We start from the raw sequence: 14,244 nt of genomic DNA on the forward strand, positions 1-14,244 counted from the left end.
AAAATCCGATTTTTTCGCCGTAGAGGCGCGTCTTGGTACGCGAACCGGGCAGCTAACCGGGAAGCTAACCGGCAGTGTAACGGGAGTCGGAGGAGAAGCTGATTGGCTGTTAACATTGTAAACAGTCTGGAGCGGCTGCCATCTTGTCTCTCTGTGGGATCGAGAGACAAGAGGTGGAAAAAAAAAGGTGTAAATGAATGAAAGGGGTAAGGCAGACCCCTCCTGAACCCCTAGGATTGATGAGGGGGCTATTAAAATTCCCTGCGGGGCAAAAGAAAAAAAAATTTGCGATTTTTCGCGGTAAAGGTGCTTCCCGGTACGTTAACCGGGCAGCTAACCGGCAGCGTAACGGGAGTCCGACATATTGTGTTTTTTGAACGTTTGTGATATGTGCTCGTGTGGATTTTGTCTAATTAAGGTTAAAAAAATATATATATATCTTTAAGCGTGCTCTGGCGCGCTTACGTTTTGGGTTTGGTTTGCGCTGCAGAGACGATACGTCACGGTTATGCGATGCATCATGAGGCGTCTCACGGGCTACGTGATACGTCACTTAATAAAGAATATATTTTACAGCTATAGATATTAGCTTTTAAAAAACCAATGAAATTCACAGAAAAAACCATAGGTTATAGACCATATATAGTTAGGAATTTGCATTTACAAAACCTTGAAAATTCACTGAAAACCATAGGTTATAGACCATATATAGTTAGGGATTAGCATTTACAAACCCTTATTTTATTTGCACAAAACCATTGAAATTCCATATATAGTTAGTTGCACTAACTATATATCGCGGACCCGCAATCCACTGCTAATGATGTCACATATTACATCATTCATGACATGGTCCGTGACATCACTGATGACATCACTGATATCTCAAATGACATCACTGATGACATCACTGATGACATCACTGATGACAACACCCAGTGACTGTATGTTTCTGTAAAGTTAAAATATGTCTTACATATTGAAGAATGAGTGGATGTTTAAGTGTCTGGATGAAGGATTTAGTAGGTGCATGACTGACTGTATGAGAGAATGATTAAATGTGTCTCACTGAGTGCATGGGTTAGTGATTAAAGTGTCTTAATTTGGCAATTATATATGTTGTTCTGTAAACTGCTGCATGTGTTGATCAGTAGCTTTATGATTAAGTATATGGGTTATTGAATGGTTGCCCAAGTATTTGTATGGGAGACTGAGTATGTGTGTGGGTGGCTGAGAGGTGTATAACTCTGTGCATAGATGTGTGAGCAGTTGATTCCCTAGGTGTATGGGTTCAAAAGTGCATGTAGAAACAGCTGTATGGACAGTTGACTGTGTGCATGAGTGTATTGGTGAGTGAATGGATATCTCAGTGCTACATGTCAAAGTAAGTACATATGTAAAACACAGTCCATGTGAGAGTTGACATATATAAAGAACTGAACATAAGAGCCAGTGAATGTGAGAGTGGGTGTATGAATCATTGTGAACTTGTATCAGGGATTGTATAAGAGAGTAAATATGTGTTAGTATATGTTTGAATAAGTAAGGTGTGTATAACTGTATAGTTGAGGAAATGGAGATGTGATTGATTCTTTGCATGACTGACTAGGTGTGTGAGTAACTCCATGGATGTGTGACAGTCTGTGAGTGCCTGTTTACACTGAGTGTATCTAAGGTTATATTAGAGTCTGAAGATGTATTATCACATAAATGATATCATCAGTGATGTAATCAGTAATGTCAAATGAGATGTCAGTGATGTCATCAGTGATGTCATTTCAGATGTCATCAGTGATGTCATTTGAGATGTCATTTGAGATGTCATCAGTGATGTCACTGACCATGTCATGAATGATGTAATATGTGACATCATTAGCAGTGGATTGCGGGTCCGCGATATATAGTTAGTGCAACTAACTATATATGGAATTTCAATGGTTTTGTGCAAATAAAATAAGGTTTTGTAAATGCTAATCCCTAACTATATATGGTCTATAACCTATGGTTTTTTCAGTGAATTTTCAAGGTTTTGTAAATGCAAATTCCTAACTATATATGGTCTATAACCTATGGTTTTTTCTGTGATATATATATATATATATATATACACACACACACACACACACACACACACACACACACACACGCCGGTGGTGTCGCCAAAAAACAAACACTTCTGTTGAAGGCCACTTACAATTAGTGTACACAACTAAGGAATCATGGACAATATGACCCCGTATACTAGCTGGGTAATATGGGCCAGGCTTACATTTTTTCTCCACATGGGGACTGGTATGTGGCCGAGCGATCGCCAGTGGCTGAGATTAATATAGATGTTCCGCCCATCATTATTTTGTATTCCTTGGCAAATCTCAACTGCAGGAGTTTTTTTTAATTCCTGGGTTAAGGTAGATCGTTCTGACAATCTTGTTGTTGCAGTTAAGATGTTGGCTATGACCCTAAGATTTTGGGTGTAATAAATGTTGCTGTAAAATATTAATCAAACATGGGGTATTCAAAAGATGTTTCAAGATTGGGCAACAAGACTAGTTGTTTGTTAGTCTTTATGTTTCTGTGTCAAAACTAGCTTTAATATGACTGAACCATTAATGCAACAGAGGCATTTTTTTTTTTACAGACCACTTCAAAACTCCATATTTGTTACCAAGGAGAGGGTGTGGAGACGTATGAGTTTACACTCTTAGCTTCTTAGATACACTGGAAATTGGCTTTTTTATGGTTGTTAACACTTTCAAAGGTCCTACATCTTTGTACTGTGTGCTGATGGTGAACAGTGGACACATTCATTGTGTCCAATTGAAATTAAAATACTTGAAAATGTTCATAAGTCATATCAAAGGAAAATAGCAAAAAACCTTTCAGAATCAAATAAACCATAAAGAAGGGGGCTGCTGTCCAAAACTATGGTTTTCGTCCAAGTCATGAGAACACATTCGATATTAAAATAAAAGAAGAGTACAGGACAAGAAATAACCACTCTGTGGGCTTATTAAGACCACATGTTTATTTAATGAGCAAAAACATGCAAATCACATTTGAGTTGGCTTTTGTCCTTGTTTTTACCCTAAATTAATTAGTGCAACCTGTTCTTTTTCATCCAATTTATGACCCATTTTATGGTCTGGTTTGACAAATATATAAGCATCACTAGAAGGGCTTTGGTTCCTCCCAAATGTTGGGAACCTGCAAAACATGTTATAAGTGAGTTGAAGTTGTGTTTTCCCACCAAAAGCTTGGGCACTACACATCTGTGATCATTTTATTTATCCAGCTCGCGAAGATTGAACTTTCAGGAGCACACACAGGAAATGGTAAGGCTGTAAAAGTGTCTTAGATCACTAGTTTATGGTGTTTGGGAAGAGGGCAGTCATTCACCTGCATGGTTTTCTAGGTCTGGCCAGACCTAACTGTCATTTAACCTACAATAATATTATCTTATAGTTCTTTGCTTCCACACAAATACGTAATAATGTCCATGCTATTTATTTGTAATGCTTCACATTATCGTACAACAGTCATTTAAAACTACACCTATTGGCATTGCCAATGCTTGTTATATTTTGCGTAAGCTGTTCGGAAGCCCCAGCAAACCTGAAGCAAAGATAATGTGCACTAATCTCATGACTAGTGCTAATGCAAACAAAAGAACTATAAAAAGGATCTTTGCCTTTTTTAGTTCCTATCAAAAAAGTGTGGGCAGAGGGCTTGTGGGATGCCCCTATGCCAAGCAGTATGTGTGGCATGAAAGTGGAAATTGAAATTGCACATTGTATTTGTTACAGAGGGATGTCATTAGGCCACACACAAACAGTTTTCACTTGCAAACTAAGGTGCTTAAAATACTGGACATGTGATTCAATACCATCAATCAATCAATGGCCATTTATAGAGCAAACGGATCTATTCAGCAGAGGTGTCCCAGCGCTGATAGAACGGACTAGAGCGACTGAGCGGCTCAAGATACTACTCCATCTGCCTTAAGAGACAGGTTTTTAAATACTTTCTGAACTCATGTTGCGTTTCTAACCTATGCGGCAGACTCCTATTTTGTCACTTTCAATGCTTGTAACACAGTCTCTCTCTTTCAAATTGTAGACTGAAATTACATTTTACATGAATTCCTTTGAGTCTAATAAAAAGATGCCATACCTCTATTTATGTGCGCATTTGCATTTGACGACAGATGCATCCAAGTACAAATAACAATACCGATAAATACTTACTGCAGCACTACAAAGTGGATCCATACAATGGACTTGCACAGGTGCACTGCCTTTTAATGTGAACCCTTGCTCTACATCTTCGGCATTAATTAAAATAGTCCGAGGAGCTGACCATCTTTGTTTAGCTGAAAATAAGGACAGTGGACCCTGCAAATGAAAAGAAAAAGATGAGTGATTTGTACACATTCCTTATATGCTTTTAATATCTTCTAAGTTATAAAATTTCGATTTCGCGTTGTATACCATCTGAGAGTTTAATGGACCATCACAGACGGTGGATGTGGGGAGTAATTTCCAGCAGGTAAAATGTAATGCCAATGTAACTAGTGGTGTACATTTCGGTGCAGGTACCAAATGAACAAGTTACTTACCTTCGGTAAAGCTTTTTCTGGTGGATACAGTATCTGCTTGTGGATTCCTCACCTCGTGAATATCCCCTGCGCCAGCAGCATTCTGAAACTTTTGTAGCTCTCCACGCCGACGGCACAGAGGCACGGCTAAGCTCACTGACATCACCGGAGCCATAAGAGAGCCTCGTTGGCGTGATGACGTCAGTTCCGCCCTTTTTTCCATGCCCCCGAGGCACATGGATGGACCGACATAAATAGGTATAGTATACACAGTACACAGTAATTAAACCAACACACACAGTGTGAAATCAATGCAAAAAGCTAGAACAATTAAACATTTCCAGTAAAATATATAATCCTATAATAAACAGTTTGCAGGCATATAAGAGTGGACAATGGGGAGGTGGGTGGGTCAGTGAGGAATTCACAGGCAGATACTGTATCCACCAGAAAAAGAGTTACCGAAGGAAAGTAACTTGTTCTGCCAGTGGATTCCTCACCTTGTGAATAGAATCCCACAGCAGTCCCCACTCCCGGAGGAGGGTGTCCACTCTTCTGTACCAAGAAATCCTGTAGGACAGAGCTCGCAAAGTGGCCCTCCCTCCTCACTTCGGAATCTAAGCAGTAATGCTTCGTGAAAGTGTGGAGGGAGGTCCAAGTTGCCGCTCTACAAATGTCCTCAACAGGAACATCTCTAGATAAGGCAGATGTAGAAGACTTTGCCCTGGTAGAATGAGCTCTTAAACCCTCTGGAGGTTCCTTACCGGCCAAAGAGTAACAAATCTTGATGCACAAGACAATCCATCTGGAAAGTGTGCACTTGTGCACTGCTCTGCCTTTTCTGCAGCCAGCAAAGCCCATGAAGAGCTGGTCATCCACACAATAGTCTTTAGTTTTATCAAGTTAGAAGCTCACCGCCCTCTTTGGGTCCAAGCGGTGAAGCCGCTTCGCCTCCTTGAAAGGGTGATGGGGAGGATAGAAGGAAGGGTAATGGACTGCCTCAGATGGAAGGGAGTTACCACCTTAGGCAGAAAAGCAGCCCTGGACCAGAGTACCATTCTTTCAGCATGAATGGTCAAGAATGGGGGTTTCGAACTCAGAGCTTGAAGCTCACTTACCCTTCTTGCCGAGGTAATAGCAACTAAAAATACTGTCTTAAAAGACAACAGTCTCAAGGGACACTTGTGTAAGGGCTCGAAGGGAGAACCCATCAAATAGGTTAAGACGAGATTTGAGTCCCATTGAGGCACAAAAAAAGGAGTGGGAGGATATTTGTTGGTAAGGCCCTTAATAAAACGCAAAACAATAGGTGACTTAAACAAAGATAGCTGATCCGGCAAGCAAATGAATGCCGATAAATAGCCTTTCACAGTAGCCACAGCAAAACCCTGCTGAGCTAAGGAGAGAGCAAACTGAAGGATGTTTGATAAAAGAGCCCTTATTATTATTATTATGCTTCTTATATAGCGCCTGAATCGACCCCGAAGGGGTATCTCCGCGCTTGCCTTGGGAACCCGTCCAGGCTTTTCCCTTTGAGATATCCCCTACAGGGCATCCCCAAGGTGAAAGCCAGGCATCCCGCCGCGGGGGGGCCATTGTGGAGATTAAGCAAACTTAATGCCCAGAGTTGCAGAGTGTGAACCCATGATTAGGTCAGGCACCGAAGCGAGAATTATCGAGTCCATGGACATTTGAGCTCAAGACCCTGCCTCGTCGGGAATTGAACCCTGGTCCCGGGTCTGACCTCTGCTTCAGGGTCTGCCTGCTCTAACCAGTGAGCCACACTTCTCCACTTAAGGGGTCAATAGACTTCTCCCAACACCATGAGACAAATTTGGACCACCTATAGGAATAAATAGACTTGGTGGAGTGTTGCCTGGCCAAAAAGAATAGCATCCACCACGTCAGGCGAGAGAGAAAAAGAATTCAGATTGCCACGTTCAATCTCCAGGCATGAAGGTGTAAGCTCTGGAGGTGGGGTGTAGAACCTGCCCCAGCGAATGCGAGAGGAGGTCTGCCATGAGAGGGAGACGGAGCGGAGGGCACGAGGAGAGGTGGAGAAGCTCTGTATACCACACCCTTCTTGACCAATCCGGGGCGATCAATATGACTTGGGCCCGGTCTTGGCGAATCTTCCTCAGAACTCGAGGAATCAAGGGTATGGGAGGAAACGCGCAAAGGAGTTGCGAGTCCCAACTCAACTGAAACTCGCCCCCAAAGCTTCCTGCATCGGATACTGGAAACTGCAGAATGACGGGCAGTGAGCATTCTCGTGAGTGGCAAACAGGTCCACCAGAGGAGTTCCCCACATCGGATGACGTGATGAACCACCTCCGGATGAAGCCTCCACTTGTGATCAGCTGAGAACCGCCGACTGAGACTGTCTGCACGTATGTTCAGTACTCCGGCTAGAGGATTTGCCATCAGACAAATCTGATGGTCCTGAACACAGGACCAGAGACACAGAGGCTCTCTGCAGAGACAATGCGACCCTACTCCTCCCTGTTTGTTGACATACCACATCGCGGTAGTGTTTTAGACTTGAACGGACTGACCGCGAAGGGAAAGGAGGAAGGCCTTGAGTGCGAAACATATCGCCCGTAACTCCAGAAGGTTAATGTGAAACAACCTTTCCTCCGGAGACCAAAGACCCTTGATCTCCAGGTCCCCCAGATGAGCACCCCACCCTAGAGTGGATGCATCCGTTATCGCTGTGGCCACCGATGGAGGTAGGTGGAAGGGCTTTACCTGAGACAGATTGCCTTCCACACTCCACCAAGAAAGATCCGCTGCAGCTTCTCTGGAGATCCTCACAGACTTCCTTAGATCTCCATCCGAAGGAGGAGAAAGTTGCTATTCTGGTGACATATCCAGACCACTTGCTACTCTTAAGTCTCCAAAAAAGTCCTCTGACTCCTGAAGCTCCCCTTCCTGCATCTCATCCTCCCTATATTGTTCCTCCAACAATCTTTGTGCCTCCCGCCTGGACCGTCTCCTCGGAGCCGGCGCCGACTGAGTCATACACGGCTCCGATGGATTCGGACCCGGCGTTGGATTCAGGGGCACAATCTAAGTCGTACGAGGTCGAGCTGACGGCGCCGGAGATGGAGGTATTGGCGTCGACGTCCCCGGCGCCGGGAAATGCCAGGACGGAGCCGCAGGAAGAAAAGGCAGAATAGGACCCATGGGACCCGAATGTGCACCAGAGGGGTACATTGCCCTCGCAAAGACACCATACAGCATTAAGATAATGCGATGGGTCTTGCCCTGGACCAGGAAAAGGAGGGTACTCGCCATTGGAGTCAGCGGCCCTTCAGTACTGGTACCTCTTCAGCCGGAGCCGGAGAATTTTCCAGAGATGGAGAAGGAATCAGCGCCGGCGACTGCGCCGGTGAAGCCACAGGAGAAGTCGCTCTCTCAGGAGGAGATACATAGTCCTCACGATGTCGATGGACCTTAGAGGTCGACGTCTGAGCCTCTTCCTTATCCAAAAGGTGTCGAGAGCTGTGCCTCTTCTTCTTCTTGTGCTTCTTGGGTTTTAAAGCATGACCCGACGCACACTTCGAGCCCGACCTCGACCTCGATGTCCTCCGGCCCCTCTTTTCTTTACGCATCTTTGCCATGAACAGCTTGGCTTCCCTTTCTTTCAGAGCCTTCAGATTAATTTTCCTGCAGGAAGAGCAATCCTCGACGTCATGGTCCGATGACAAACACCATACGCAATCGTCATGAGGATCGGTTATGTACATGTGTCCACCGCACTCCCTACATGGCTTGAACCCTGACTTTCGACGACATCTATGAAAAGAGAAACAAAAGAGAACAGGATACAGGCTAGGAAACACAAAGTAGCAATACAACCACGGAGAGTCCCAAAAAAAACATTAGTGTCGACGGCGCGTAAAAAAGGGAACTAACGTCATTACGCAGACGAGGCTCTCTTATGGCTCCGGTGACGTCAGCGAGGTTGCGAGTGAAGCCGTGCCTCTGTGACGTTGTCCTCGTTGGCGTGGAGAGCTACAAAAGTTTCAGAATGCTGCTGGTGCAGGGGATATTCACAAGGTGAGGAATCCACTGGCAGATGTATCCCTCAGAAATAACTCCGTAATCACACACAATAATTATCAATGTTCAATCTGTATCATTTTATACTCTACAGGGCAGTTAAAATGATTAACAAAACACACGCAAAGCTAATAAAGCTACGCCGAAAGGTGTAAAAGAATATTGGGAAAATAGCTGCACTAAAATCAGTTGTCTGGTGGATGGACATGTGGGTAAGAATAGCAGGCGACTGTCACAGACAAATGGTACAGGATGCTATGACGGTAGATGAATTCTTTCACAACATTGATTTCATCAAGTGCAACTGATCTTTCTAAGCGTGGGTCTTTCATTGTACTTCCACAATCATGTGCTTACTCTGCTTGCACATTCTGCATTGGTTACAGAGTTACATCGCTCGGGGTTGGATCAAGTTGACTAATACCTTGCTCTTAAAGGCAAGCTCATAGCATTTGGAGGCAAACGTCTCAGGCAGATTTGCTGGTCATCTGGAGAAAGCTACACAAAATTAGTTCCAGTAACTATATTTTCTGCACTTGACTATTTAGATCTTCTCTGGAAATAGAGAACAATGTTCCTCCTGTGAATTGCTAGACACTTGCACTCTGAATGCCTTCAAATCCCTAAAATTATGTTTTTACCTCTTTCCCTTCCTTTATATCTCTGTTAGAACCAGGTGATTTAAGCCTGTACTTAAGCAGTACAGGTATATTACCCTGGTGTTTGAGATAAGACATCAGTTTTCCTTCTCCGCAAGGTGTACAAACTGTCAGTATTCAGTTCAGTAAAGCACATTACATCTGGCAAGCTCAGTGGTGTAGAGGATTTCTAGTATCAGATCTTAGATTACTAGATAAATCAATGATTGGGAGTGATTGACAGTCTCTTAGGCACTGAATTTAATAATGACGTTTTAAGTATCTATGCTGAATTGCTCAAAAGATTATATCAGCTAATATCAGATTTGAAAAGCGTGAATGTAAAGAATAATTGTAATGAGTATACTTTGTGTTTCTTTTAATTTGTCCAATTCACTGTTTGTTGTTTTTTGATGTGCTGAAAAAGTTGTCTAACACACCTAATCGGACTTGAAATCTATTAATGCATTATTGTATTATATGCAAACAAAAGCTAACAAGTGAAGATTACTTTTATGCCCAAGTTACATATAGAACCCACTCTACTGTTAAACCATTGCAGAGTGCTAAGAATGGAGAGTACAGGGTATTTACAGTGAAAGCCGTTCGGAGGGAATGACCAGGAGTCATTGAAGCTGTATGGTTCAATAAGAGCTTTTTTTAAAGAAACCTAGAAGAGGTGAGTTTCCTTTGCTCTTTTAAAATGTGTGTAGTTTGGTCCAGGCTATGCAGAAGTGCAAATGAGTTTGAACTGGGATATGGGTGCATGGTAATCATTTCCCTCTGCAAATCATGTATGCTGAATTGCAGTGGGAAAGCTGGCTAGGGGATGCTAATATCATGCATCTGGTCAGGTGTTTCCGAATGAACAATTCTGTGGGATAGTCAGGTGGTGGCCCGTAAAGGACTTTCTGATTCAGGCACAAGAATTCACAATAGAAGAGCAGGAAGAAGAAAGCACAATTTGCAACACAGCAAAAATACGACATCACTGAAGTTGGATTCAGTCAAACTGTGAGGTCATCTACAAGGACATTCAATGCTGTGTGGGTGGTGGAGGACAGCAGCTGAGCATGATTGGAGTGAAGGGCTCACTAGACGTGGAAGTTAGATTTGACATCATCCATTTTTGAATATGCACAATGCAATACAACAGATATTGGCTCTGTAATTAAAAGGTAAGTGTGTATGTTATCCTTATGCATCGATTGCCGAGATTGTAGATGCAGAGCAAGAGAACCTACTGTTAGGCAACCTGAGGTCCGCATCCGTGCATCAGTTGTGTGGGCTACATGGAGTTCGCAGGGATCCCTTACTTCTCTTTCCTTATTTGCACTGGATTTGGTTTTGCATTGCTTCCGTGGTTCCTTCTTGGCAGCACAGCCTGCGACTGGTGTGCACTTGGTGTCAGGCAGAACGGTGGGAAATTTGACTCCGTGTGCCACCAACATTTCAAAGTGGAGCAATGGTGGCGTTCGGTCTTAGAGAAGATAACCTTGGATTACATAAATAACTGATCGCTACTTACGGGGGACACCATTCTGACCGAGCTCCAGAAAAAGCACCAATCCTGATGTCGACGGTAGAGTAGACTTAGGAGGGTATGGATAATTTACTCACTAATACTAACAGATTGCCGTCTGATACTGATGGCTGTCAGACCCCCCCCCTCGCAGGCACGCTCCTTCAGGTTCTTACTCGGGTACAAACAAGGGTGGGGTCATGTGTGCTTTGATAATTGGGTGTCAATTGTGGGATATAGGCTGGGTACAGAATGTGTGGTCTGTTGACTTTGTTTCTTTTGCTGTTATGTATTTATTCTTCAAAATAATACTGGTCCTATATTCTTTAAGATAGGCTTGCTAACCTGCAGTGTGGGTTAGTTTTACTGCGGAATAATGCTGTGTTGTATGTGACCATTGGGGACTGATACTTAGACGACCTACTCTTTTTCTGTACTTTTACATTCGTTCCTGCTGCTACTAGCTGTCAATTATGTGATGTTCTGACAGTACAGGTATATTACCCTACTTATTACCTGCACTTCAATTTACTGTACAATGAAAATCTAATAAACAGATTCAAACAATTTTGGAGGTCGGTCTGACTTAGCAAAGTAGTGTGACATCACAATTGAGGTGGGGCCATTTGTATATGCTTCTTAAAGCTAGATGGCTGCCTTCCCATTGAAAAGATAGCTTCAATGCTATTGCATTAGGAAGGTTTTTTGCAGCTTGTTTTTGGTTTTCTTTAGGTAGAAAATAATAGTTCATAGTATAATCCTTCTGTAACAAATCTTCTAGTTTATTTTTGCAAGTTGGGATTGTCACCCTCTTCCACTCCATTTTTGTCCAAGTGATTATGCCAGTTTTTTCCCTTTCTCCTCTCTAGTTAGGTGGTTTTTAGTTATTTTGTGTGAATTCCTCAGTTTCCCTGCTTTCTCCTTCCCTGTTCTTCTGTGTTGGTCTTACCAGAACATTTATCTTGATTCCCCTGCCTGTTAAGGAATGCCTGTTGTGTTTCACACTTGACACAAATTAAATAGTGCTGACGACAGTACCAAGGCCTTGGGCAACCTACATGGAGTAAGGAGGTGAATTTTATATGGTGGACGAGATAGGAATGCCATCCAGTATAAAAGGGAAACTTGCATAAAGCCCACACAGTCTTGAAAGTCACGGGAGCATGATGATATCCACAGAAACAAATGCCACGGGAAGGTAGAATATGATCAGTGCAGAAGCATGATCCTGTTCTGTAGTTAAGAACGTTTTTTTCACAGACCTTCAGTTTGATGGGTTTAGTGCTTTAGGAGTGAACAGTATTTGACTGGGTAATAAATAGGTGTTGAGGTAGGGGTCACCAGGTATTTTGGGGCAAGTCCGAATTTCTTAAAATCTGCAGCATTTTAGTGTGTTTGAGCTTTTGGGGTATGATTCTTTATTAGATGAGGCCTTGAGAACTCCGGTGATAAGAAGCCAGCCTGTTCTTTCTGGTATTGCACAAGTCATCAGGAGACACTGTGGAGTTCTCAGATTTTAGTACCATGATCACTTACAGTTCGGAGACAGACACAAACTTGTGTTGACTGCTATCTTGGCCAGTCACATTTCATCGATGAGGAACAGGCGCGGCAGGCGATGCCATGGAGGGATTGCCTCCTTTGTAGTCTAACCTATTGGGGCATGACCTGAATTTCACCAGTTCTATAGCCCCCTCACATCTGCTGGGTGAGCTGTTTGGTCTAGGGTGCCTGGTTTCAGGGTGTTGATGGCATTAACAGCGCTTCCCAGGAGTGCATGGTGGGCATACACAGCTGTGACTTGGAGGCCTTTTATGTTACACTGGACTCAGGGGTCCTGAATGTACGATATAGCACAGATTGGTACATCAATTTTGAAATTACTATGCTTTTTGGACCTAACAACCAATGCTGGAGTTATGTTTAAGTAGGTAATGTTTTTACCGGTTGTGTAGAACTTTTCCTTTCTCACAAAACCAGCAATTCTGGTTATTTTTCTTCTTGATTTTGGGCATTGCAAGACAGTGGCTAATTTTGCTCAATTTACAGCATGTTCCCTTCTTGTAGGACACAGGGCACACCTACCTATATAAGGTTTTAGTTTTGTATTCAATGGACCACACTACTTATTCCTTCCATCCGAAACCTGAATTGTTACCTTTTTCTTCAGTATCCTGCTGGTTCGTAGCCTATGCTGAGAGTCTACCAGTATTTCAGAGGTTCTTCACCTGTGGAGGGTTTCCTTTGACAGAACTGTTCATTCTTTTTCTTTCCTATTTTGTAACCTGCAGCTCTTGCGTGTGGCTGCTTTTATGGCAACAAGTTGGTGGAGGGAAATAGCAAACTCTACCTTCAAGACAAGACGACAACACTCAAATATACTTCTCCTGACAATGAGTGAAAGACCTGTAACAGTTGCCAGGTTTTCGATGTCCTTGTGACTTCTCTATTATGAGGTGGCCAATCTCATCTTAATGGCTTTGACATGGAATAAGACAGTTCATATTGTTACTGCACCAAAGTGACACACTAGCTTAATGTTCCCATTCTTGTCCACATAAATGGCATGAACCTCTATTCTTTACAGCCCAATGGATATGCAAGGCACCTAGGTCTAAAATAATCACACAAATATAAATGAACACAACCATACATTTAAATAAGATATGACTATTTGGACCAAAGAATTAATATTAAACCCAACATGCACAAGCAATATTAAATGTCATACTTACCAGTCTGTGGAATAAGTCAGTGACTTTCACCTTTGATAATTCCGGTGTAATGATTTCGTTTTTATATTCGCTTTTGCCTATAAGGAAAAAGTCATATACCGTCATTGGTTGGTGTTTAGATTATGTAGTCAAACTTAAAGTTCATTACCACAAGAGGAATTTAATAGCCAATTCTTAAAGGAGGAGGCACAAAACTGGAGGAATTATAGGATCTGCAAGAAGAAAGGATATACTGGAACCCAATGTGGCTGAACATGATACAGTAACGTAATTGTACCGAATACATTATCCTCTATACATTATTCCAAACTGTTTAATATTACCCGCATATAGAACCATCTCAGCGCTACAACTGAGCTGTCAGCTGAGTCTCCAATATTATTCATCTAATACTCACTGTTAACACATTTTCACGTTCATTTTACGTGACAGATCAGCAGTGATGTTACCATTCCCCACATTCAAGTTCTTAAAAGCATCTTCTATAGTGCAAACTTAAGCTATAAAAATTTCAATGCATCTGGTAAGCTTTTAATCCAAAATCAGTTGAAACTATTTCAAAGCAATAGAGCCAATTGTGGTACACTCTAGGACACTGATTGAGCATTTGGCGTTATTGGCAGCCCTACTCCAACATAAAGTTTACTGTACTATCCTAAAACTCGGGGAATCCCATACAGAAGGGTCCCA

General features: G+C 42.6%; 1 protein-coding gene across 2 annotated transcripts in view; it reads right to left on the reverse strand.

Annotated features, from left to right (window-relative positions):
• The window catches only part of RHPN2 (rhophilin Rho GTPase binding protein 2), a 286,819-nt gene that overhangs the window by 28,543 nt on the left and 244,032 nt on the right, over positions 1–14,244 (reverse strand). For both annotated transcript variants that reach the window (XR_015302422.1, XM_086945136.1), the window contains exons 12-13: positions 13,555–13,631; positions 4,245–4,391 (exon numbers count right to left, since the gene is read on the reverse strand). Coding sequence is in view for 1 of the 2 variants with exons in the window: in XM_086945136.1 (XP_086801262.1) it covers positions 4,245–4,391; positions 13,555–13,631 (224 nt within the window). In the remaining variant the exon portion in view is untranslated. The remainder of the gene's footprint in view (positions 1–4,244; positions 4,392–13,554; positions 13,632–14,244) is intronic.

This window comes from Lissotriton vulgaris, chromosome 12, assembly GCF_964263255.1.
Source record: "Lissotriton vulgaris chromosome 12, aLisVul1.2, whole genome shotgun sequence".
Classification (NCBI taxonomy): domain Eukaryota; kingdom Metazoa; phylum Chordata; class Amphibia; order Caudata; family Salamandridae; genus Lissotriton; species Lissotriton vulgaris.